The sequence below is a fragment of the Motacilla alba genome, chromosome 11 (genome assembly GCF_015832195.1).
Source record: "Motacilla alba alba isolate MOTALB_02 chromosome 11, Motacilla_alba_V1.0_pri, whole genome shotgun sequence".
In the NCBI taxonomy this organism is placed as follows: Eukaryota; Metazoa; Chordata; class Aves; order Passeriformes; family Motacillidae; genus Motacilla; species Motacilla alba.
The window spans coordinates 13,061,019-13,087,982 of NC_052026.1; the positions used below are offsets into that span (position 1 = coordinate 13,061,019).

Below are 26,964 nucleotides of genomic sequence, written 5' to 3' on the forward strand. Positions count from 1 at the left end.
CTTGGGAGCTAGAGAAGAACATCTCTGCCATGGCCACCTAAGCAGTGCTGTTGCTGCCTTCATCCTTGCTGTAGAATAGGTGGGGCTGGAAGCCCATGAGAGAGCTATGCTTAGGTTTGTTCTGCAGCTGCAGAGGAACCAGCTGGCCCATGTTTAACATATAAGGGGATCCCCCAGGAGGCTTTGTATGCTCTCTGTGGAGTTGAGGGCAGCAGCTGCAGAAGTGCCTAAGTGCACTCCTCAGCAGAGATATCCTCTGTGACCTTGGGCAGCCCAAGGTTTTAGCCCTGTTGCTTGGAAACAGCTCCCACCTCCATTACAAAATTCAGCATGAGTTTTTGGATCACATGGTGGCTTTGATTAACATGAGAGCTTTTGGGGTAGGAGGAATCATGACTTGACCTTAGCCTGTAGTTTTCAGCACAAAGATGTAATTCTCAGTTGAAGGAGGTGCTCTTTGACCCAGCCCACCAAGAAGCAGCTGTAAGCAGTGACTGGAAGCTGAAGCTAGAAGTAAGGTACATATTCGTGGTGAGAGCAATTTGGGCATTGGAGCAAGTCTGTGCAGGTGCTGGAGCTCTCTCCTGTTTAAAGGGAGAAAGCATTTTGGCAACTTGCTTGTTCTGTCTTATGCCCTTGTTTAACCACCACTCATTCAGTTAGAGACACTTAGCAGCTTTTAAGGCATTTCTTTAGGGAAAAAAAAAGAATTCTGCACATTCAGGAAAACATCTGTCATCGCTGGGAGCAGAAACTGTAGCTAACGTGGTCCCTAGAGCATGTGGGAGAGCTCCAGTCAGTTACTGCCTCTCTGCAGTCACTTCTGAGAGAACAGATCTGGTTGTGAAGGTGAAAAAGGATTTAGCAATGTTGCCCAACGTTTAGAAAAAAAACAAACAAGGGGTACCTCTTTGAAACTTCAAATGTGTGCACAGCACATGACACTCAAGGAGTGTTTTTATTCATGTTTGTTCTCAGGAAATTGTGTTGCTTTGTAAGCTGAGCTCTTTTAAGTGTCTTAAGTTTGGCACACTACAAGCTGGGCTTTAGCAGGCACTTTTGGAAGTTGTCAGCCTGAGCTATATTTTCCTGACTCAGATCCTTGCAGTAAGAAATGAGGAATGGGGGATTTAAATGGGGAAAAAAAAAAAAGTAGAAGCTACAGTGCAGCTAGATAAAGTCAATCTTGTCATTGCTTTTAATATTCATTGCCAGGCACAGTGATCACACTGTCAGTTTTAACTTAAGCAACCCTTAGTCCTAGTCATCTTCTGCCTACGTACATGAAAGGGATGAGTGAGCCCACAGCTGCTAAAGGCATCTCTCAATTACTTATATTTCACTGGGTATTTAAAGATTAGGTCGGGACATAGAGGATGAAAGGGTTTTTCTTTATCTTTTAATAAGAAACTTGTATTTGCAGATACGAAAGAGGCCAAAGACTGAAGTGTCTAACATGCTGCTCTTTTCCCTGCTGCTTCCTCCAAATGGTGTGGGGGTAGGAAAGCATGTGGAGATCCTACAGGGAATAAAACAATGTTCCTCTTGGTCTACTGCTTACCACAGCCCAGCCCTGTTTCCCAAAATTGATGGGTAAGGATGTGCTGTGCTGGAGTTCTCATGACATAGCCTTGCTTGCAATGCAGGAGACCAAGCAACGTACAGGGAATTAAATATATGGGGTTTTGCACGCTTTAAATATGAACAACAAAGGGGAGGATGTAATGTGAGAAGCACTGAGAGATTCCTGCAGTCTCTTGCTTTTGCTTTCTCGGCTGACTATCAAAAACTTTTTGGGAAAAGGACCTCTTCATTACCTTGTGATGCTCCAGCTCTTCAATCAATAAATAGTCATCCTTGGGCTCTCCAGAAAATTATTTGGCAAAATCAGGGAGGATCAGATTAACCTTGTCCCAAACTCCAAGAAAGAAGCAAGGAGAAGACTTTGGAGAAGATCTTCCAGCTGTCTGTATTGAAAACTGTGGGAAGGGGATTGAAAGGCATGGATCCAGTGTTAAACAAAGCCAGCAGATTTCATATCCCCTTTAAGGCAGACACATGTGGCAGGAACAAAGATGCTCCCCTTGCTGTAGCTGCATGACCTCAGGAATGAGCAGTGTGCAGACTGCACTCATCCCAGCATGTGCTCAGGAGAGGGGTGTGAGCTGTTCCCACACAACCATCCCTAGAGCAGCCTGAAACCATGTTTGACATTCTCCTGCCAGCCGTTCATCGTTATGTCAGCAGGTTGAAACAAGTGGTGAAGTTACTTGAAGAGGATTTGATGGTGAGCAGGTTGTGTGTGGCGTAACACTTACCCAGTGTCTCAGGGCACTTGCTTTGTTAGTAGCTTAACCGATCATAGAAACTCTGACTTCATGATCCATGGATTTGGGGATGTGGGGGAGAGCTGGGCACACCAGACCCAGCACCCTCTGCATTACCAGAGGCACAGATGTGGATGAGAAGGACATGAGGCAAAGCCAACGTGTCTGGAGAACAGTGGAGATGCTGAGCAGCCCAGCACAATGCTGCTTTGGGAAAACAATGAATCTGTGCCTCCTGATGCTGCTGTCCTCCAAACCAGCTTGGGTTTTCCATGTGGCTCTGGGTGCAGCCACCCCATGCAGGGCGAAGGCCTGGGGGAAACCCTGCAGCTAAAAGTGCCCTTTGTTATTTGTCTGATCTTGCCTTCAGGCCCTGAGGCTGTTACAACCGGATAAACTAAAAAAGCAAAGGAATCTGGCACAGCAAGGAAAATCCCTGATCTGGATTAGACACACAGCTGAGTTACCAACACTTCCACAGCACAGCCAGGCTTTCTCAGCCAAGCTGCACATACAGGTAGTGTCCAATCTGAAGGAAAGAAGTGCAAGGTGAAGAGGAGGTGACCCTGTAGCCAGGCATAGCTAGGAGCCAGTACACATTGGCTCTGCCTCTGAGTTTGCTGTGTGACTTCATCTCTGTGTACTGCTCTTTTCTTCCCCAAGTTGCAGGGTGTGCCTCAGACCCGTGGAGGACTGAGAGGTTGTGTCTGTCCTCTCCTGAAGTGCAGCATCATTCCTTGTGGTGCTTTAACCCTGAGAGTTAATACCTGCAGGTCACCTTTCCTACTACAAGCCACCATCCCCTGTAACTTTGGCCTCTCTGCTCCTGTTTTCATGCTCCAGCAGTCCTTTGTGGCTCCTGAGTTTGAAAGAAGTGCTTGCTGCTTCCCACCTTCATCTCAAATGTGCAAGGTTGGGAAGCCAGCAGGGAAAGCCAGCCTCAACTCAAAGGAGAGGAAAGAGGTAAAATAAACACTTACCTTCTGAAGTTGCTACTTGGGACTGTACCGATGCAGACTTTCCCATCTGCTCTGTTCTCTGAGGAGTTGAGCACAGCAGGCTCTGTTCAGGTAAGCATCACCCCACCTGGGAGATGCTCCTGTAGGATTTTGCTGTGAGGGAGAAGAAAACTGGAGGGGTTTTTTGTTCATAATCTAAGAATCCTACTTCTAAGCGATGCCTTTAGGCATATATTTAAATGGCAAAAGCTGTCAATTTTTCTTCTGTCAGAATTCATTCCTGTTGCTGCATTCAGGCAAGGGTATACTGTGAGAAATTATCATCTCTAGTGGCAACTTCAGAGTCTTTTGCCATTCAGAATCAGTCTTGTTTAACTTAGCTGCTGAGAAAGGGCATTCAGGCAGTCTTGTTTTGTTTTTGTTCCCTTTGTACAGAGTCAGCATGGCAATGATAAGAGCAGAAAGTAAGCTTCATTTTCTCTCTGTACATTGTCACCAGGCTGGCTATCAAGCTTTGGGCATCTTAGAGTTCTTTAAAGCAGCAGAGTAAATGGGAGTCCCCAGGTTAGGTGTCAATCTGCAGAGATGTTTGTGGTAACCCACAAGCAAGGAGGAACCCTAATTTGGTGTGCCTTCATATTGACTCTTCCAAATTGACTGTCTGCTATGTCTCTGAGTTTTTCATGTTGCATCAGAAGAGTGTTTTTGTGAAAATTCTGTAGTTCTGTCAGTGCTGCTGGGCCAGTATGGACAGATTTCAGCAGCTCTAGCTGCTGCCTGGAAGGTTACACTAGTAACTGTGTTTTTCTGCAGCATGACATTGCACTTCACCTTTTCCAGCACAGAGGATTTTAGAGGGTCATTCACACAGTCTGTGGCCACAACCTGGTCATTCAGAGTCCAGGAGCAGTTTAACCCTTTAGTCTTTCTGCTCTTAAAATTCTTAAAAAAGGAACGCTGTGAAGAGCACTGATTTGGCAGCATAAACCTTTCCATCAGACTCTCCAGGCTGGGTTCTGGATACAGCTCTGGTCTGCTCTTAACCAACCAGCGCAAGCCTCCTGTTGCAAATTGAGTCACCCAGTGTCACATTTGACTGATTGTGGGAGGGGGTGATGCTAGCTTTGAATGAGCTGCCAAGTCTGCAAATACTTGGCAAGTTTTCCACTTCTAAAGCTGAAGTCTTGAGGGAAAGCGATCAGGTAAGAACCTCAGCTTTGGAGCAAGGAAAAGAAAGTTTCTGCCTCTAATGGCTGGAAGGAAAGGACAGCCACTCTGGCTGGCTTAAGCTAGGGTAGGAAACTAAGAGGCAAATTATGGCTGCTTCTGATTTTGTTCCTTTTCCACAACGTCTGTCTTCAAGCAAACGTCAGCTGGAGGGGGTGTGGAGGCTGACTGGGCTTTTGAACGTTGGAGTTGGCAGCTCTAGAGAGGAGCTCCCATGTGCTCTTGGTTACACTGATGTCTGTGTGCCTGTGAAACTTGGGTGTGTGCTCTGGTTTGCAGCACTGCTGGTTGCCAACATGTGGCTGGATGTAGGTGGCCTGCCCTTGCTGTAATTTGGTGGGTACTAATACATCAACACTGTGCAAATCTGCCTGTAGTTAGCTCTTCCTCCTCCCAGATGTATGGCACTGCATGTAGGGATCTGAAGCTGCAAGGGGACTCTGCTGGAGGCTTGCCCTAGTTTAGTTACGTGCTCATAGACGAGTCTTTGTATTGAAAAAGCTGGGGTTTTGTTATTGACTTCAGTCTATCCAACCCCCCTCTCGTCTAAAAAAAAAATACTTATTAATAATGTTACCATCCTGCTTGGAATAAAACTGCTGTGTGACTTCTAACTGCATCCCTGCCTTACCAGCTAAAGAAAGAGCAGATCAGCTGAATTGATTTAATAGCAGTAGTGAAGGAAAGCTGACGGTGGTGCATTTATTTTTTTTGTTTGCAGTGATCTTTAACTCAGAAGAGCACATCTCTGTTAATTGACTATTAAACAAGATTGCTTGCTGAGGTGCGCTGGCTTGCCATTTCAATCCTTTAAGGAATAAGCCTCTGATCAGCTGCACATAGGGCTCTTAAATATAATCTGCCTAATGACTGGAGGGCTTTGACCTTATGTTATTAAGGCGCTGATGTTTTGGGTTACAAACTAAACCTTTGGGGTGGGGGGTGGAGCAGGGGCGGGGTTTTTTTCTGAAATGCTCCAAACAACAAAGGCTGCTTTTTAATCTCAAAGCAAGTCTTGGAAGCAGCACAGAGTCAGTCTAGAGATAAGTCTCTTTTAGCTCGAGATTTCTAGGATTGCACACATGTTACCACATGCCTGGACCACCAGTTAGACACCTACCTGGCCACAGATCCTTTGCCCCAGTTGCTGTGCATGCAAATAATGTGTGTTTGCGTGTGTTTACCCAGTTTGGAAAAAATCTGAGCCCTGAGGGATTTGAGCTTCCTTTTGTGTTATGAAAGGGGCAACGCTGAGAGCCAGCTGAAGCAGTGCTCACTGCCTGCTTTGCAGACACTGCTGGCTCCAGGAGGGTTTTGTAGCCCGTGCACTCAGTGTTTGAGGAAGGATGCTTAGTCTGGTGTTTCACAAGGATTCCAACTGCCATTTTAAAGAGCTCTGCTGACAGGCTCCAGGGGAAATCCCAACGCAAGCCTGAAAGACAGCAGCAGCTTGGGGTCAGAGTCAGAAAGGGCAAAAGGAGGGGCTAGCTGCAAACAGAGGCAGACTGGCTCTTTCCCTCTTCAAATCTGTTTTGTTCAGCTGGCACCATCCTCCTCCACAAGCATGGATGCAGAGGAGGAATGTTCCTTGTCGTGGCAGGCTTTGGGTGCTCTCCCCAGGGTGTGGGGAGGGCACAGATTACTTGGATGCTTTCCGGTCCCGTTTCCCCCCACACCCCAGTTGGTTGATATACATCATCCTAAAGCCTTAATATTGTGTGGCAGCAGGCTAGGAATGGGAAGGGGGACAAGACTCACACTTGCTTTTCTGTTTTAGAGTAAATGCTGCAGGAACAGTTGGTATTTCATTGCTGATACTAAACCTGGATGTGGGGAGAGAAGGGAGAATGTGGCTAGTGCTGAACACCTGCCTCTGACAAACAATCCACTAGAGACCCTGCAGTAATTTTGTAAATCACAAGCACATTTTCAATCTTCCCAGAAATGTATACTTCCAAATGCTAATCATCAAATAGCCTAAATTACTGATCCAGCAGATTCATCTGTAAATTGAGGTAGGTTTAGAATAGCCATTGGAGAACAATATTTAGTAAGTGGTATCTAGTTTGGTGCTCTCTGTCTCTTGTTGTTCTGACCTGACAAATAAAGCAATCTCTTCTTTGTGTTATATTAAAATGTGTCTTAGGAAGCTGTTTAAATGGTGTCTTTTTGACCTGTCACATGGCATGTGTCTGTAGGAGAGAGGGCTCCTGCATGCAGCAGTGCTGCAAACAAAGTGGGAGACTGTGAAATGAATGATGCACAGAGTATCAAAATCCAGCCTGCCTGTTTTCCCTGCCTTTACTTTCTTGAACTTGTAATCAGAGAATATTGGAGGTTCATTGGATTGCTCATAATAAAACCTCAAAGCAAGGATCAGCAGTGGGAGCAATGTATTTCATTTGTTGTAACCTGAAGTAAAACTGCTCCCTGCATGTTCCATTAAGATGAGTCAGGTTGCCACCTCTTTCTAAGGTGACACTACAGGATGTCTGTCTGCAGACTTTGGCCTTTTATTTGGGAAGGGAGACGAGGGAGTTGGTTTCCTTTGCAGCAGCAAGGGCAAAATGGGCTTTTAATAAAGCTTAAATTCTGCAGCTGCTGGCTAAGTTAAAAAAGGAAGTTCTGGCACTCTGTCCTCCTGGAGATGAGCCTTTTCCAGCTCTCTGCCATGACCCAGGGCTGTGAGCCATCCCTTCTTGTCTTTTTCCCTTTGTGCCACTTTCTTGAGTGAGAATAGTGGGAGAGCTTCTTCCCTTGGCAAGGCTTTACCTTGCTTTACCTTCTCTGCCCATGGAACTGATTTAGGTTTGCGAATGGAAGGAAAAGAGTCATAGAAGGAGAAGTGCTGTAGCATAGCTATCATGGAGGAGGCTTTTTAATGGTTATAAATAAACTCAAATCTCTAATTATAGACGCTGAAGAGAACTAGAAACTCAAAAGCCAAGAGATAAGAAAAGGAGGAACTTTTGTATATAACACTTTCCACCCTGTGGATCAGCTAAGGGTCACTGGAGACCTGAGAACAGCCCTGCTGAAACACCAGATTACAGTCGAGATACAGGCAAGAATGCTTTGTCCAAATACTACTGCGATTGAGCCAGATAAAGGAATTTTTTTGTTCATGCAGAAAGTTTCCTGCTTCTTGCTGGTCTCCTGGGAGGTTCAGCATGACCTCCTTGTACCTGGCTGTTTGCAGAGCTTGGTCCTGGTGCTGGAGAGCCCAGCTGTGTGAAGTCAGGAGCAGAGCAAAACATCTCCCTCTCCTTTCCCTTGAAATGTATTTTTCTCCCCCTTTGCAAACAGTGGCCTCTGAAGTGCATCAGAATGTTCACAAGCAGATTCTCTGCTGGAAACCACCAAATGTTTTGAACAGCTAGAGGCATCTGGTTTGACAGAGGGGAACTCAGAATACAGACATAACTGGGTGCTTAACATCAGTGAGCACACTGCAGTACCAGAGTAGGGCTATCCCGAAGTAGCTCCTAGGCAGAGTGTGACAGCCTTGTCCCTTGATGCAGTTGGCACAGATGAAGTTAAAGAAAATGAGCAATTATGCTATGAGTGAGATTCAGTCTCCTCTCTCTTGCCAAGGACTGCTCTCCAGGAACTGAGAGTAGGCAGAATGGTGAACGACCTGACTCTAGCAGTGTGGGTCATTGGGTGCTGCATGCTGTGAAGGCTTTCACTAGTCCTTATCTGGGAGTTTTGCCAAGGAACTGGTGCTGGGGGAACAGAAACTGAAGCTACGAGGCAGAGAAACTTTCCACTAGGAGATCTGGTTGTAAGTGAAAAACAAGGAAACAAAACCAGCTAGCGAGGGTGCCAAGGTTCAGAGGATTGCTCAGTAAGTTGGGTCAAAGGAAATTTAGCTATCCTGAAGCAGATAACAGAAAGAGCTGAAAACTGGGCTGGACAGAGACTTGGAGAAGGATCACAGCCAAGAAAAGTCTTGAATTTCCATGGCACAGTGCAAAGGGCAGGAATCTCATAGGTTAGGTTCTTGAGGGTTCCAAGTGCCTGCCTGGGTACCCTGACTTCTCTGGGGTCATGGCATTTTTCTGAGAGCTCCTTGTGAGCGCTTGTGGTTGAACTACAGCCTGCCTTTCTGAAAGGCATCAACTCACAATGGAAACACTTACAATTTGGGATCCACCACATCCTTTGGGAAGCTGTTCCCATGGTTAATGCATTTACCACGTAACTGTTACAGTTCCCTGAAGGAGTTTGAGTCCTCAGCTGGCAACCTGCCTGCCTTGCTCAGTGCTGCTGCATGGCTCTCTGCCTCCTGAGACAGAAGTTTTGCTACAAGGGCACTAAAGTCCTTCTTGGGATCATGCAGGCTCCTGCAGCCAGGAGGTGAACCTATTCCCTCCTACCAAGAGCATGAAGTGAGTTTTTTGAAGCATTAGTGTGTTCATTCATCAACAGTCCACTGGTCTTGTCTCCTCTCTGGGTGGATGTGTGCCTTGCTGGTTTGCCCTCAACAGCTGGTAGGTCACAAAGGATTTGAGAAACAGCTCTGGCATTGTACCAAGCAGAGACTGTGGGACACCCAACAGTGAATTCCAGAGATGATGTGTCATGAAAGCCCTGGCCCTGCCAGCCCTCTGCACGAGGCTGCTGGAGGTAGTGGGAGCCTTGCCAGGTTGCAGTCCTCATGTTCAAGAGGAGCTTTGGCTTTCTGAGCAGATTTTGGTAGGTGGATGTTAGCTGCAAAATCTGTTTGGGAGCCTGCAGCTTTGTGTGGGCAGGAGGAAAGCCTTGTGCTTACCCCTCTGCCTGCCTCCAGCTGGAAGGTGACAACTGATCTTGTGGCTGGGAGAAGTCAGCTGTTTCCATTTTCTTCCTCTGGAGACTTGAAATCTATTCCCAGTGAGGTGGGTCCCTGGGAAGAGGAAGGGCAGTTCTTCTAAGTGAGTGCTACCAAAGCTGAAAGGCACTAGGAGGTGACCTTGCCAGCCTCAGACATTTAAAACACTTCAGTCAAGCCTTGGAAGAAAAACAGAGGATAATCTCAGTTTTTCCTCTTACGTACATTTTGGGCTCTGTGCACTGTCCTCTGGTTCTTTACTAAGCTTTTCTGCAGCCTTAGAAAGTTGTTGAATCGACAGAGAAAGTTCTTGTTGAGAAGAAGAGCACATCCTTTTATCAGCTGACTTGCTGTTGTCTGTTCTCTCCTGGATGGACATCATGCTTTATAGCAAACATCTATAAAGCTTTTAGGGTATTTCTCTTCTTTTCTTACCCCCAAAATACCCTCTTCAATCCGGATCATTGGGCCAGCTCTTAATCTGGGCTGGAGCAGGAGAAAGTAATTGTGATGGATGCCCCAGTGATATTACCCTTTCCAAAAGCAATTAAATGTGGTGAAACCCTCATTTATGTTTTATGACTGGTTGTAGTAGTGCCCAAACATTTATGGTCCCCCAAAGTCCCACATGCTGCCAGGCCAGGCTTTGCACTGGATAAGATAACATATTTATGCTGTTGGTTAACTTGCACAGCACTGCAAAGCAGCTGCTCCACTGGGCTCTAGCTCCTTGCTTGTTGTAGTGATGCATTTGTGCTATGCAGCCCTGATTCTCCTTCACCCTCACTTAATTTCCTGGGAACTTTCCCCTCTCCTAGACTGCTGAGCTTTGTGAATATTTACCAGTGGAAGGCAGTGTATTTGTTTTAATCAGCTCTATTCTTAAAGCTGTCAGATTAATTGCTGGGCTAGGAGGGGGTCCCTCCCTGCCTCTGTCCTGCCATTCTCACCTCACTTTGATCAAAGCCTGGCATTGGTCAGATACAGTGTGAAGCTAACCAGGACTAAACACCAAGGCTATGAAGGTGCCACAGGGACAGACACAGGGACTCTGCAGTGCTGGGGGGACACTGGGGGTTGTTTTCTCAAGGGTGGTTGGGGTGTTGGATCCTCCTTGCATGGCACACTGAGCTGTAAAGAGCAACCTGGGAGTCACACCAGCTGCTCTGCCATCCACATTCATTCACTTTGAAATCCCTTTAGCACTGGAACAATTCCATTAGCAGGACTTCTTAGGCCTGATTTGGAGGGATTTCTCTGCTGATTAAAACCAAGTCTTTGCACCAGTGTGGAGAGCTTGTCATAACCAAGACATTCCCTGTGTACCTCGGGGCTGCTTGCAGCTGAAGTCTTGAACAAAAGATCTGCTGTTAGACAAAGAAGGAAGGAGTGAGCCTCTGAAGAGAGGAAGAACATCTTCTCTGTTTGCCAGCAGTTTTTTTCTAACTATTCTTTTTAAGGATTGGTCACCAATTAATCCATGTCATTTTGCAGACAAAGCTGTCAACATTTTTAAGGTGAAATAACTTCAGTGCTGTTGGTTCTAGCAGCTCTGAATGTTCTTAAACAAATACCTTTTAAGATAAAAATGGCCTGTGCTTGATCCCAGCCCAGAGTTGAGGTCGTTACTCTTTTATTTGAAACGTCTCAACTGAACCCAGTGAAGTCAGTCAGAGCTGCAAGTGTTTGAAAGTCAAGTCACACTTATTTGCATGGCTAAATATGGGCGTAATGCAGGGTGTTGCTCTAAAATACTTCAGTGTGTGACCCAAGATGGAGCCCAGCAAGTGTGCTGTGTGCCACAGACACTGCCTGCAGTAGCTTCTGGCAGCTTTCAAGTCATCAACCTGTTGTACCTGAGTACCAAACACATCCTGCCCTCTCACTTTTATTTTCTGCTCTTACCTGCTGTTGGGGTGTGAGATGCCTCACAGCCACATAGGAGTGTAAGCTCACTGGCAACTTGAATATGTGTGCATTTCTGCTGATTTCTGTCCATTGGGTCAGAAGTGAGAATGGCAGAAGCAGGACACCTTCTCCCACCCCTCCCTGCACATTTCCCACACGGTGTGGACTGTTAAAGCTTTATAAGAGGCATTTCTTGCTCAGTGGCAGCACTTAGATACAAAGTTAAATGTAGCCCACCACCTTGGAATGGGGTAGGTGCACTGATTCTGTGCTGGTGTAGCAAAGTCCATCTGAAACTGACACATTTATTATCCCTAAACATTTGACGAACTTAAGAGGAATGTAAAACATACATGAAGAACATACGTGAGATTGTTTCAATAAAATTAATTACTACAAGCAGTGCTTTGCAAATTCAATTTAGTCCATGTGGGAACAGTTTGGGAGTTCTGGTGCATGTATGCAGTTCTTCAGTGGCAGGAGCAGGTCTGGTTTGTATTGCATGCATGCCCTGGGTGGAGGAGAGCTCTCATGAGGAGTGAGTGCAGCTTCCAGCTGGGAAGGGGCAGCTCCATCAGCATTTGGCTGCAGCTGCAGTGCTGTGTGTAACAGGGGCGTAGCTTTGGCTGTAGACCAAGCCCAAGTTACAGGTCCTTACCCGTCAGCCGAGCATCACACGGGGCTGGTTAGTGCTGGTTCATCCTGGAGTCCTTAACGTCTTCATAGTATCAGAAGTCATTTGAATGCTACCCCTCTTTCAGTTAAGCTCCCGTTGAACTCCATGCACAGATATTGTAATATAATTGGCTGGCCAGCTGCTGAAACAGCCTCTGTCTGTGCTCCAGGCTGGAGGGGAGCCAGAGTGAGCCCTGGGCTCCACACAATGTCATACTGATTAGGAGGGTGCGAGATTTTGTTTTTGCTAAAATAGTTCTGCCAGTACGGCCCGGAGGGCAGCTGCAGTTACACTGGTACAGAGAGGGCCTTATGCTGCTCTGAATTGTCCCTGCCTCTGGGGCAGGCAGGGATGCTGCTGGGGGTACCTTTATCCTGCAGTAACAGCCTGTGCGTGGCTGAGGGCTGCCCAGCTCCACAAGTGCAACTTTACTTTGTTGATACCCTCCCCATAGCAACTTTGTCTTAAAGACCCAAGGGAAATATTTTGCTTCCTCTGGCTGCTAGGAAGTAGGTTCTCCACGGCAGCAGGCCCTTTACAAAGGGTTCGGTCCTGAGCAGGAAACCCTGGTCCAATCCCTAATGAGCCCTTCCTGCTGATAAGGGAACCTGTGGGTCAGGGGCTCTGCCTGAGCCAGTCAGCTCCCCAAGAACTGATGTGCTTTTTGATGAGCACATCCTCCAGAGCCTGTAAAATGCGACTCCAGGCCCTCCAGAGAAGTGGGTGCAGACCTAGATACCACAGAATGGGACCTGCCTGAGGAAAGGCCAGCTCTGGCAGAGCTGTACTATTGCCACTGCTCTCTGACATTCCTGAGCTAGAACATCCCATCTCTCCCCTGCTCAGCAAGTTTGCCTCTTACTGTACATGGAGACCCAACACTGGTTTCATTCCTGGAATAACTGTATTCATGTGTTGAGTATTATGTATATTTACACCTGGGTTATCCCCCAGTTTGGGAAGTGGACTGGAGAATAAGATGCTGTCCTGTTTTGGAGCAAGGAAGCTCTTAGATCTCTTTTTCCAGCTTTGCACTTTGGAAAGGCCTATCCAGTACAGTCCATGACATGAAGATAGGATGAAGTATTTCTGCATCTTGGAGAGTGCACTAGAAAGGAAGTCACTGAGTAGTATCTGCTGGCAGCCCATGTCAAGGTGCTCTGCAAGCCCCTTCACCAGCTGCTGTGTCAGTTTTGCTGTTCAAAAGCTGGTTCCATGACACTTATTTCCCTCCTCAAGGTGAGGTGCACTCTGCCAGAGTAGCATTGCACAACTTCTAAAGTCACTCCTAAACTCACTGTGCTGGATTAATAACAAATCCAGCAATAAACCTGGAATACTGGAGCATTGCCCTTTGTCAGGCAATGCTTGCTGCTGTTGCTGGGAATTGGGAGTGACATGGTTTTTTCCCCTGTGACAAATCTTTGTTCCCCCATTGACTATATTTAGACACAAATATATCCAGAATCAACTCTGCCCATGGCAAGCTGTGCTACTGCCTGCAGCAGCCCTCACCAGGGCAACATCACGTGGGCTTTTATTCTGTTCCATCTGCCCTGGCCTCTCCACGCTGATGGAAAATGCATCATCTCAGCCAGGCTTCGATTGCTGGGCTGCTGGGATGGAGTGGTCTGACTGTCCTTGCCTCATGGTGCCTTTTATCCCCATCTTATGCTTTTCAACACAGAACCTGGCTGTGGGAAGGAGAGTTATCACTCTCCTTTCTGGAGAGGTTAGACCTCCTCTTCTGTCTGTCTGTCTCATTGCTATTTGAGCACTAGTGTGCTTTAGTTGTGATCCTCCTCAGGGATTATGTCCTTGGCTCAATGGAGCCAGTGTCAAAGACCTCCTGTGAGTAGAAGGAAGCTGGGAACATCACTGTTCATGTAGGGGCCTCCACCACGAGGCTCTCTGAGCTCTCAGGGAGTATGGGATGACATTAGAAATCAGAAAGGACCTGGGGCTTGGCTTAGCTCTTGAGATTGCAAAAGCAGTGATGACAAAGCAACTTGGGGTTAGCCTGGGTTGGCAAGCCTGAACAAAAGCCTGAGAAAAGTTAACTCGCACTATCAACTCGAGTTAAAACTCCCATTTCCTTGTTCCTTATAAGTACTTGGTTTGCTACGGTCAGACCTTTCGCAGATGTGTGGTCAGAACATTTTCACCAGGAGCTGACTCCTGTCAGCGGAGCCCTTCATGCAGCAGAAGTTTTGGTCTGCTGGCAGGATCACAGGCAGGGTAATTCCCATTTTCCCACTGCACTTGCATCTCTTGCTGCCTTTGGACACAGCTGCCTGCTCTGCTGCATCCTGTAGCAGCACTCAGTGGGTTTTGTCCCAGCCATGGCTGCTTTTTCACAGTGGCTTTGTTCGTGGTGCTCTTCAGAGTGCAGAATTTGATTTGCCTCACACAAAGATACAGCCCTGCTTCAGAAATCCCCACTGCTCCCAGAGCACTTCAGGCAGGTTCTTTGGCTCAGTTTGCGGGTGATTAGAGTGTAAATGCTGAGAACCTGCTACCAGCTCAGCAAGTGGAGCATATGGACAGGCACCACTGGGTTGGCAGTGAGTTCCTTGGGCTGTGCCACCCTGGCTGGGTGGTAAGAATCATCAGTCCTTTCCCTGCCAGCCTGCCTTGGGCAGTGCCCTCCAACCAGGATCATTGCCAACCCTCCAGTGCCATCCACCCTGCTTTTATCTTCATTTCTCCCTTGCTTTCTGTTTTTTTCCACCTTGGATTTCAATGTTTGTTTGTTTGGTGTTAAAGAGGCTTTCTTGTTTGCTTTTTTAAATACCTGTTGTGACAGGCAGAGCTGAGAACAAGCCAGGTTGCTCTCTGCATCCACCCAAGAGCCTGTTTGGGAAGCAGTGCCAAGCAGGGGCAGGGAGAGAAAGTAGAAATGCAGTTGGGTTTTTCCTGGAAGACTTCCTGTCCTTGGCTGGTTATGTGGGGTTAGGGGTGAGAAGAGCTGGTCACTTTTAGGTTCTGAAGAACAAGACCTATTATATCATTCTGGGGAAGGTTTCTGCAAGTTGGCAATACCAGGATCTGTTGTTCTGCTGCTACCTGCCCCATCCAGCCAGACCATCCTGACCTTAAGGAGCAGGTGGCACTACACTTGCCTTCCTGACGTGCCCCTCTTGTCCCTTCCAGCATTTTGACTCCTCTGTGGAGGAAGATGTTCTGGGAATGAACAGCAGAGCTGGCACATGAGCACCAGCCAGGTCTCTGCATGCATCCTTCTCGTGCAGTGTCTCCCATACCCTTGCACGCAGCAGGAAGGACAGCAGGGCATGGTGCTCTGGGCAGGAATCTTCCACTTTATTAAAATGAAAGTATTTACTGGCTGCATCAGTTGCCCAGCTGTGGTTAGTTTGCATGAGAACCATTTCCTGCACTTAAGGAAGCTATTCAGCTTTACAGCAGATCGTGGAAGGAAGAGATACTACAGTGTCCAAAATCCTCTTTTTGCTGAGCGGGCAAGTTTCTCACCTGAATCTCTGCCATCAAAGCACTTGGGGTGACAGGAACAGATCTGCCATTGCTGTGCTGCAAGAAAATATCACAAGTTCCAGTGAGGAAGGGAGGGGAGGAAGGAGAGGGACAGCGGGAGAGCCGGGGTTGGGTGGTCAGAATGGTGCTTTAGGGGCTTTGGGGCCTGAGATGCCATCCTTCTGCACTTGGTGACATCCACCTACCAGCACCCTGTCCTGATCTGACATGCTGCTCAGCGCTGCAGGGAGCCAGCAGAGAAGTGGTTTGTGTTGTAGTGTGTGTTTGATTTGAGTTCTTCTGCTTGAAGCCATTGGAAAGCCATTCAGCCATGCTGGAGATCTGGGAATGGAGATCTGAGAATGGAGATCTGGGAATGGATGCCTCCTGCTTGTCCTCTTCTGCCAGACATCATAAATACACTTGCCCTTGCAATAGTTTCATCTAACACACAGCAAAAACTATCCATCCAAGTTCTGAACCTTGCTTGAAAGTGGATTTTTATAGGTTGTAGGTGTAACCTGCCTTTTTAAATGGTAATTGGTGAAGGTGATCTCTGATAATCTGTTTCCAAGGGCTGGGGCAGAAGGCACGGGGCCTTTCCTGGTCTTGCAAGATTTCCTACTGACAAAGTCATGTCATCTCTGTGAGTCCCCATTTATTTCTGCAGAAGGAAAGATTGCTCTGCTCAGTCTCATGGAGAGTCACCAGATGTTTTGGATGGATGCTGGAATATGATGGAGTGTCCAGCAGTAAATTGTCTGTTCTGGGAGGTGCAAAACCCTGCAATCTGGCCAGAGAAGTTGCCCCACTCTGTTGTCTTGTTTCCTCTACCCCATAACCGCAGGGTGTGTGGGATGCCTTCATGGAATCAGCATAATCTAAAAAAAGAATCTTCTTGGTCCAAGTCTTGCAGCAGCTGCTTTGTCACAAGACCCTCATTGGCAGAACAGGTTATTTGCCACTGTTTAATTGGGGCTCGGGGGGCTGGTTTTCATTAGTGGGGGGAAAACAAGCAACTCATTTGTGATTTGCCTACATCAGTGAGTATCCTCTTCTGTGTGTTTGCTCACACTATTTCCCCAAAATGTGGCATAACAAGAGGGGTGAGGGTATCTGTAATACCCTGCTTCATATTCAGCATTTTCTTCTTACAAATTGAGCCCTTCTTTCAGGTACTGATAGATGACAGAAGTAGGGCCTTCCTGCTACAGAGGTTGTTACCCACAGCAAGGAGGATACTACAAGGCAGATGGAGAAGCAGCACAGGTCTGTGGAGCCAGCAGAAACAGAGCAGCAGAGGGTTTGTGATCCCCAGTGGTGGAGGTCAGGCTAAAGCTGGGAACACTGCTGGCTCCTAGGCCAACATCTGAATAAGTGTCCTTTGGGCTCAGTTTGTTCTTTGGTGTTGGACGTGATCTGTCAGCTCCTGCAGTCTGACCCTGCTGGTCCCTGCCTGCTTCTGGCCAGTCACCTTGATCTTCTTAGGCCAACTGGTGCTGGTTCAGCTGTTAAATAGTCTCCAAAGGTATTTCACAAAGACAGGAGATGCTTTACCTAGCGTTCCTCTTCAAGAGCTGCAGCGTGGCTGTTGTGGATAGGAGAGGCTGATTGGCAAAGACATCCGAGATCCACTGCATCAAGGGAAACGTGAGGGCAAGCAGGAGGAGCAGCACAGAGCTCTGCCTCTGGATAGCAGGAATGTTCTGCATGGATGGAGGAAGAAAGTGGCTTGGCAGCAGTGGAGCAGACAGATATCTCGTTGAATCACAGGTTCAGCATGAGTCACAGCTGTCATGGTTGTGAAGAAGGCACACGTCACAGGGGGCCCTGTAAGGAGCTGCGTGCTTCCCAAGGCATCTGAAGCATTCCCCTGCTCCCAGTGCTGGTGAATCCATCACTCATGCTATTCCTGTTTTGGATGCTGCATTTTTAGGAATATATGGGCCAATAGCTGAGTTCATGGAGAGTGGTGAAAGTGGTCAGAGGGCTGGAAACCATGAGGAATGAGAAAAGCTTGAAAGGACCTGGGATTGTTTAGTCTAGGAAGGAGCAAGCTGGAGGGAGGGGGCAATATGAAAAGCTTTCAAAGACATAAAAGGCTGCTGCAAGAAGTGAGGGAGTGATCTTAGTAGCTACCAGGAAGAAGATATCGAGTCATAGGCTGAGCAAGGAAATTTAGTCATTAGGGAAGAGTTACATAAGTGAAAGGCTGACGAAGTACTGAAAACTCAGTGCTTGTGGGATTGATGTCAGGAGACCTTCAGAGCACCCATCTCGGATGGGTGGGAGAGGATCACATCCTGCTTTGGCTGGTGGGATGCACTTTTGTAGCCATGTTCCCAACTTCTGGAAGATTATTTTCTAAAGCTTGTGATGAAGTCCCCCTCCATTATACATTTCCCAAACACTGCTGAGCATGTTGCAAGACATCAGGGATTACATGTGGCAGTGACACTTTATCACTGCTATAGCAGCAATTTTCCAAGCCCCTGGTCAGCTGCAGGCTTGCACCAAGATGGGGGGAAGCATTACTGTTAAGGACAGGGATACAGAGCGTGTTCACTTACAGTGGGACAGCAGGGGACCCATGGCTTGCTGCTTGTCCCTGTGTACAACCATGCCAGCTCAGGCACAGGCACAGTCCTTGTCCTGATGACATTAGATGGTGCAGGGGAATCCTCCCCACCAAGGCAGAGCTCCCCAGCCTTTTTTTTTTCCTGGTTCAGGGGCAGACTTTGGCTGTTCTTTTTAATTGTGAAAATTCAGAGCATGTCTTTGTGTCCTAAATAGGCGATTGTCCTGATCCTCATTCCTGGGATCCATTATGTCTTAGCAAATTACTTTCTCTTTTTTAAATGCCTTAGTGATTAAAGATGCCACAGCAGATACCCTTAATGAGTACAAAAAGGGTAATAATTCCTCTTGTTGGCACTGAATGCAATTAATCAGGCCCCTTTACTTGCTTTTTAAACAGATGAGGCATTTAAGGCCAAGCAAGTTTTTAATTGGACTTTAATGTTTCTCATTTACTTCATTTTGGCACAAGCTAGGAATTCCCACCCCCAGGTTTGCTGGATTTATTCAGGGTGATAAAAGGCTCAGCGTGGAATGAAGACTCAGCAGCAGACTCAAACATGTCCTTCAGCCTGTGCCTGGCCCCATTGCCCGGCCCAGGCTTGGTCCTGCTGCAGCAGCACAGAATTGTCTGGACAGGAGCAGAACCAGGTTATCCAGCCCCGAGCCAGTTTCCAGCATGGGACTGATATTGGATATTGATAAAATTTCTGGAGTAGTCATCAACACAAGGGTGCAACATAGCCTGCCCTTTTTTGTCATGTTCCCTTGCCTTGAAGGAACTGTTGACTTGTGAGTATTCTTGTGATTATCTGGATGCCCTTGATGGAGGTCCATATCATAGGCCAGACTCCGTAGCTTCGAGGAAGGGGTGAATTATATGTTTTAAGCAATATTCCTGAGATCCATGGCCAAGAGGACATACAGAGGCCTTGAGCCTCATTACAGATGGATGTGTGCATCCAGATGTTATTGATTTATGCCAGGAATTGCCATGGAAGAAAAGATACATCATAAGCAGCTCTCATCTCATTTGCAGCTCCTGCTCTCTGAAGCCAGCACCACCTCTTCTTCCACCTCTGGCCATGAACCATCTTGCCTTTGGTTCCCTTCCCTCCATCTATCCTCCACTGTTGTTTGGGGACAGCAGTGGCCTGTCAGCAGGCCCCAGTCTGTGTTTCATGCAGAGACATGTTCAGCAGCCCAGCTTGGCCGACTGGCCCCTGTCCCAACTCAGCCCTTCCCTGCCAGCAGCCCACCAAGGTTCAGCCAAAAAGGATCAGTCTTGGCATGTGTGAGCCTGCCTCTGAGCCTGCTTGTCACTCTGCAGGGCAGAGATTTCTCTAACACCCGGGAAAGATCCCAGGACTTTCAGTTGGGTTTTTCCAGGTGTGTGCTGTGTCCTTTGCAGTCAGACCTGTCTCTATTTCAAGTGACAGTGACTGTGGACTTCCACCCATGGAAAGGTCAGTGGATTCAAATGAGCTATGGGTGTCTTGGATAGGTGAGATGACTCTTGGGTCATTGAAGTTTTTTGCCCCAAAAAAACATTCAGGAGAAATATAGGGACAAGGGACAACACCCTCCATTTCTACATCCCTGCTTTTCCCACTTCAAAGGTAGGAAAATCTTAAGCCTAAGTGTGTCTGGAAAGTTAAGTGTATTCAGAGAAATGTGTTATTGAATACCTTGTGTTAATTTAAACGCCTTCTGCCTGCCAGGCTTGGGGCAGAGGAGCTTTGCCAACTGGATCAGCCATAGCCCTTCCCTAGATCTGTTTCAGGGCAGCTTTAAGGCCTCGCAGTGCAGTGTAAGGAGCTGCTGTGCACAACCACTGGGCTCTGCTTTCCAGGCAGTGCGCAGCAGGGAGTGCCATGGGGGAGGCTTGCCCAATATTTTATTTGGTTCGTCCTTATTCTTTGTCGTATCTCCTTTCCTCTGACTCCCTCACATCTTGAACACGCATCTGATACTGGGTTTGGGGGTTGAGCAAGGCTTGTGTAGTCCTGGATAGCCAGATGTGGGAACCAAGTCTCTCCAATTTTTTCTTCTGCTGAGAACATCTTTGCCCATTTTGCCCCCTTACACCCCTTCCCTGCTCCCTGCAGATGAGGATACCGGGAGCCATCATGCCTTGAAAAGTAAGGGAGAATTGGAGGCTGAGCAAAGATCAAGGTTTTATTGTGTGATCATGGTGTGAAGGGCTGTAGACATCTTGATGAGATGTTCAGGGATAAAGGCGAATCAAAGAGCATCCAGCTTGTTCTGTGTCCCCACAGAGTGAACAACTTCTGGCTGTTGGGCTGTGCTCCAGCCATGGGCAGGGACTGAAGGAAAAAAGAGGTCCGGGTCCTAGGATATTTCTGCTCCTCTGGCTGGTATTGAGGAGGGGCAGGCAGCCTTGTCCAGTTGCTATGGAGCCTGCCAAGATGTCCTTAATCCCAAATATATCTATGTCAGGAAGCTGCAACCCCAAGTGACTCTAGCCAGCCATTCTTTCATTGAGAGTCTTCTGGCTGAGGTTTACAGAGTTGTCATTTTCTTTGATTTAATTCCATATAAACTGCAGAATTATTTTCCTTTAGAGGCTTGCAAATTACAGAAGCATAAACCATGCTAATGATCCGATAAGGACAACTTTGGATGTGTTCCCAAGAACGGCTACCCCTGGGCAGGAGCGTGCTCAGAGAGCACTGATGGAGAGCAATTTGCCATGCTCACCTGGCTGCCTTCCTTGGGCCCCCCTTCCCAAATTCCTTCATCTCTCAGGAACGAGAGTAATTTCCTCTCTGGCTTCTTGCAGAGGCAAAGGCCCTGCAGACCTGAAGTTATCTCTGGAATGTGTGTAAACACGAGTTCAATGGGATGCTGTTTGCCCCCCTCCCCGTTCCTGGGGGGGGTTGAGAAGGGTTAATACAAGTTTGTTTTACGGGTTCCTGTCCCTGAGAATTGTCTTCCCCAGAGGGCAGCTCGGCTGACCTGAGCCCCTGTGTGTGCATTTCCCAGCATAAAGGGGAGACTCGGGGGCCCCACCACGCGGGTGGGATTTCACTCCTCTAAGAACAAGGGATGAAAGACCAAAGTGGTCTTCCTGCCAAACAGGGACCCGGGAGATGGTATGGGATCACAGTGCACGTGCACTGGGACTCAACGTGCAGCTAACAGGATTATGTAGGTGGTGCTTGGACAGAAACAAATCAGAAGGGTGGGGGTTACAGGCAGTTCTGTGCTCCCATCTTCAAGAGCATTGAAATGTAAGCAGGGGGCAAAACGTATTAAGTGACGTATGGATTGGGGCAAAATGCATTTCAATGAGAGGCATAAGGAACTCTTATCTGTTTGCATAAAAATAATTCAGATGTAAGTTCATTAGTGGTGTACAAGTACGTCAGTAATGAGACTTGCCTGGAAACCTGAGTGTTCTTGGATTTAGAGTAAGAAGTAAAACTAGAGAAAATCAAGCATTAGTACCGAGTAAATGGTTAATTCCTAGATGTGTTGTCAGCACTAGTGACGCACTGAGGCTGGATGCCTTCCAGAAAACAACACTTTAACTGAAGACAAAGAAGCAGACTTAGCACAGAGGTGATCAGTGGAATGGCTTGGCCTGGTGTATACAAGGGGTCAAACTAGATGATTTAATGATCTCTTTTGGCCTGAAAGCTCTCTGTTCTCTTAAGAAGATAAATGAAAAAGCCCTTTCACAAAAACCAAGCACTTGAGATATGTGTGTAATGAACTCTGCTGCTTCCAGGGGAACGGCAGAGCAGGATCTGCAGGAAGCGTGACCTTGCCGCCTGCAGGCTGCCTGGAGTTGGTGGCCATCTGTTTGGTGGCAGTGGCTCCCCACCATCGAGGCCACCGCTCTCACGCGTGACGTTTCTCAGCTCTGTTTTTAATTGCCATCTCCCTGCGTTTAACCAACATTTGCTCCTTAATCTCCATCAGGGTGAAGAGGCCAAGCGGTATGAGCAGCCTCCTGGGGAAGATCGGTGCCAAAAAGCAGAAGATGAGCACACTGGAGAAATCTAAACTGGACTGGGAGAACTTCAAGGAGGAGGAGGGGATTGTGGAGGAGCTGGCAATCCATAACCGAGGAAAAGATGGGTAAGAGGGACTTTACCTAATAGTAGTCCAGAATTTCCCATCGCTTCCTTTACATATGGGAAGCCGTTGCTGGCTACAGAGTTCAAAAACCCATGGGATTTCTTAAGGATTTATTCTAGGGATACATAAAGCCAGTAGCTGCTATAAGCATCACAGGGAGACAGGTAAGTCTGCAAACACCTATCATTCTCTGCTAACAACCTTGTGAGTTCTCTTAAGTCCAGCCAATGTCTGGCTTTGTCATCTCTTCTGCTTGTGGCACAGAGCATGAACTGGTCTAATGCAGCCCCTCCATGAGGAAACACAATTGCCTTTGTCCTGTTTTCTTTTTTCAGTTTGGGAGGGTTTTGTTCTATCCTTCAAATCACACATTTCAGCTGCATCTATCTTCCTTCCTCCAGCATAAAAATTTGTGTAAACCCAGAACAGCTGGCAAGGTGCGTCAGAGATTATGGCAGCACTGGGCGTTGGTTGTGTGCATCAAGCAATGTTCACTGCAATGAAGTTAATGGAAGTATCATAAAAGTAAATGGCAACGCTGTAAATAAAACAGAAAGTTAATAACATGCACTGCGGGGAGTGATAATGAGATCAGAAGCAGCATTTCCACTACAAGTGCTTTGCTAAGCTCTGGGAAAACATAACCAGCTTACTGGACAGCTCGTAAAATGTACATTTTATTATAAGCTGTTCTTTTACTGGAAGAACTCAAAGCTTCTGCATTCCAACAGATTGGTTTTTCTATTTTAAGCAGATATTTTATAACTGTCAAACTATCAAATAGATATTTTCAGATTGGTCTTGCACCCTTCCACGAACACACCTTCTCCATCAAATCTCCCCTGATCTGTTTCTGATCGTGAAATAAATGCATGCCCTTGAAAAAGTAGAGCAGTTCAGTAGGAGTGCTGGAGAGGAGCAGCTGTTTCTCTGAGATCCCTGAAGTCCAAGGACGTGCATGATTTACACCACGTACAGGTGTGGCAGAGCCGTGTTTTGTGTCATCTCTTGTGTGCCCAAACCCAGTATGTCAACTGCTCTTGGCCAGTGCTGTTTCCTTTCCCACCCCATCCAAGCAGGACAGCTTGCTCTTCATGCCTGGCAAACCTTTCTGACGACGCTCACGTGATGGTCCTTGAAGGCTAAAGAAGGGATCAGCACATGGAAAAGACGAGCAAAGCAGAGCAGCAATTTTAAGAGCATCTTTAATCTTGGACAGCTTTGGGTTTTGCTGCCTGTCACATCCCAGGCTAGAAAATCTGCTGAGCTCTTGGCAAGCGGTTTTTGTCATTAAACAAATGAGGAACATAATGCCAGGATAACTTTAGACAGTCCTTATGAATATGTTTATACTAGTCAGGCATGCAGTGTGAGGGGATCAACCAAGTATCTGCTCACTAGGAATTACTTCCACTCTCAAGGTTAAGGGAGAAGGGAGGAGACCAATGGAGGCACAGCCCACTGCATTTCTGCTTACAGACCACCTCGGTGTGAAGGGTGCAGTACCCTCCCAGAGCAGCCATCTCGCCCTGGGGGCAGGTCACACTGACACAGCTGCTGCCGGCCTCAGGTCATTTCACAGGAGCCTGTTGTCCCTTCTGCAGCTGCCTCTTCTCCTTTAATAATGTCAACCGTGCTCACCCTTCGGTGGGCAATCATTTACACATCTCTATAAAAATTGTAATGAGCTGTTGTTAACCCTTCAACCCAGGCAGGCGAGAGTGGGGCGCTGCCTTTAATCCCTGGTGCTGTTAGAAACCTCTGCTCCCCACGTGTCCTGCTGTGTGATTGTAAATGTCTGCCTGACAAGGAAAGTGGCAGCCCACTCCTGGAGGTGTTTGCTCGATGCCACACATCCTGTGCACTTAAAGAGATGGTCTGTGCGTGTCTCAAGGAAGACAGGAAGCTTTCCTTTTTGCTCATGAGAGAAGACAGGCTGAGTTCCTTTATTGTGCTAACCCTGTGGAAGTTGCTGCAGCCCAGAGCTCCTCGTACCTCCCTGGCCCTTCTCCAGCAGCCACACCAGAACACAGCAGCCAGTGGAGCAGCGGGGTTGTGGCATCTTTCTGCTGTCAGTGCCAGTTATCAGCCAGCCACGGCCTGGGCCTAGAATTCCTGAGACAGAGGGGACATGTGCTGCCCCATGGCTCTGTCCTCCCTTGCCTATGTTTTTTCCACCCCTCATACCCCCAGCCCCCATCCGGGGATTTGCATTTCCTTAGGAGTAGAATCTGGGCTTTTACAGCCTGGCTATATCAGGTCCTGAGGGCCTGTCCTGGATTTGACAGGAGGGGCTGGAGTAAGGAGCAGAGGCAGCTATCCCCTTTGCTGCTCATCTCTCTGATGTGCTTTATAAATGGAAATGTGAATGTGTAGTGGCCTCTTAATTGGGCCACCTTTGTAGGGCAGCCCCACGGGGGAGCAGCCGGCCCCAGCGCTCCTGCAGCGGGTGACTGATGGTGACTGACAGGGGACAGGCAGCACCAAAGACCCTCCCCAGAGCAGCTTGCAGCTGCCCTTGTTAGCAGAGACAGCCTTGCTCCCAGTGGGTTTACTTCGCTCCGCTGTGGATCACAGCTGCCCTGTTTCCAGGCGGGTTGATGATTTACAGGCAGCTATTGATTCAGGTAGCAAAGGTTGTTTAGACAAGCGCAGGACGGGTGTTTGTGCCTCGCTCATGCACTTTGCTCCGTGCTTGGCGGTGCCTTGGTGCTGGCTGCACGGAGCTGGCTGAGCACAGGGAGAGCTGCAGCTCCAGTACAGGCTTCAGAGCATGGAGGGGCTTGTGCTGACCCTGCAGCTTCCCTGCTCACGTCTGTCTGCGCCTCCAGCCCCTGTGTGCCTGCAGCACAAGCTGGCCAGGCCCCACGAGCCCCAGTGTATGCCCAGGTAGTACCTACAGCACTGGTACCTACAGCACTTCTCTGTGGCCAGCCAAGGACAACGCCATGGGATGACGCCGGTCTCAGTTCCTGCTCCGTGCAGCCCTGCTGGCTGCGGCTGTGAGACCGCATTCCTGGTTCGTGATCCATATCGATCCCCCAGGAGGCAGGCCCTGCCCACCAGAGAGGCACAGCAGTCAGGGAGGAAGAGGAGAAGAAAGAGACTGACCCCTTGCTGGGGTTGATAGATGGGAGTCGCAGAGGGGCCAAAAGAGCTTTGGATTCAATAGGTTGGGCTGTTGCTGCCCAGGCCATTGGGGTGTTCCCAGAAGAACATCAGTAACTCCTGTCCTTGTCTTCCCAGCTGGGGTTGTGGCTGGTGTTTAGCAGCGGAGAGGGAGAAAAACCACACGCCCAGTAGTTTGACACTGAGCACATACAGCGTGACCCCTCAGCTTCCTTCCTGTGGCCTCTCTGAGCCCAGCCCCGGGAGCCGGTCACCTCCCTGCTCACAGGGATGAAGGGAAGCGACACTCCCCTGCCTGCCTTTCCTGAACCAGTGTGGGGAGGGGGCCTCAGTGCACAGCCCTCCTCCAACAGTGAGGGGCAGAGGCCACAAAAATACCTCCTCCCAGCCAGCTCTTGGCCTGCTTCGCGCCGTGCTGGTCCCTGCCCCTCGTGGCCGGCGGAGATGAGCTGACCCAGTTGTGTCAGCACAAGAGCGGCTGGAGCTGCGATGGGAGTGGGTGGCAGCAGGGACGCATGGGGCTGTTCACCCGCCTGGGAGAATCGCTTGCTGAAATGAATCTGGATTAATTCATTTCCAATGATGACTGGGTGGGCAGGAATGTCAGGGCTGTCCCTTGCAGCAAGGGCAGAGGCTCCCTGCTGGGAACACGTTCAGTACGGGTTCGATAGTTGTAGCATAAAGAACTGCAGAATCACGGAAAGGTTCAGGTTGAAAGGGACCTTTAAGGGCCAACTAATCCAACCCCCAGCAGCGAGCAGGAATTCTTTATCTAGATCAGATTGCTGAGAGCCCCATTCAGCCTGACCTTGCAGGGACCTCATCACCAAATGTTCATCTGTCTCAGAGAGACCACTGGTAGGAGAGGCCTTTAACCTTCTCATGCGGGCCTTGGGTGCTTTCCTGCACACCACCCAGCACCCTGGAAAACCTGCAGAGCCTGAGATGCTCATCTTCCCTTAGGCTTTGGTCTTGCTTTCAAGCAGTGGGCTGCTCTGGTGAGCAGGAAAAGCAGTGACCAACAGAACAGCCAAATTCAGTGGTTCCCCACACGAGTTTAATGACCTTGTCATGGCAGTCCAGTGCTTGCCACCCTGGAACAAATGCAAAACAATTGTGATGATTCAGTTACAGCTCCTGTTTTGAATTGCAATTTCACTCCTTCTGTAGGTTAATTAGTAGCATGGCCCCGGGCTGTCAATGGCAAGGGTTTGTAGCAAACTACATTAAAATTCAGCTGCATGCCATTAATGAGGAGCAAGGTGCTTTTCCAGGCGTAGGTGTGCCTTCTTCCTCGCAGCACTCAGGTGCCATGCTGAGGGGCAGCACTAAATACTCGGTGGTTAGAAGCTGGTCTGTGGCTGGGAAACCCCTGGCCTGCATCCCTGAGCTGCTGCAGGCTTGCTGGGTGATGCTTTTTGCACCCCTGATGCTCCCTGTGCCTGTTGCTGGCTTGTTTTGTGAGCCTGTCAGCTTGTATTGGAGGGTGTGGTTGGGTTTGAGATGCTTTGCTAGGTGGTGCAAAGGCCTGCTCTGATCCCCTTCTGTCTGTGGAGGACATTTCTCAGCTGTAGGAGAAGATTGGAACTAGAATCAGCCAGTTCAGTTCTCTAGTCTATGCGACCACCAGAGCTCTGGGAGTCCCCCAGATGACAGCCAGCAGGCCACCAAGCACTTTTGGTGTCCGTAGATGTTCAGTGGAGCCATCAGTTCATGGAAAGGGACGGAGGGACACAGACAGTGCTTTCC

General features: G+C 48.3%; 1 protein-coding gene across 1 annotated transcript in view; it reads left to right on the top strand.

The window, feature by feature from the left end:
• The window catches only part of CFDP1 (craniofacial development protein 1), a 61,847-nt gene that overhangs the window by 34,046 nt on the left and 837 nt on the right, over positions 1 to 26,964 (top strand). Inside the window, exon 6 of the mRNA XM_038147920.1 lies at positions 21,928 to 22,086. Within this exon, the coding sequence (XP_038003848.1) occupies positions 21,928 to 22,086 (159 nt within the window). The remainder of the gene's footprint in view (positions 1 to 21,927; positions 22,087 to 26,964) is intronic.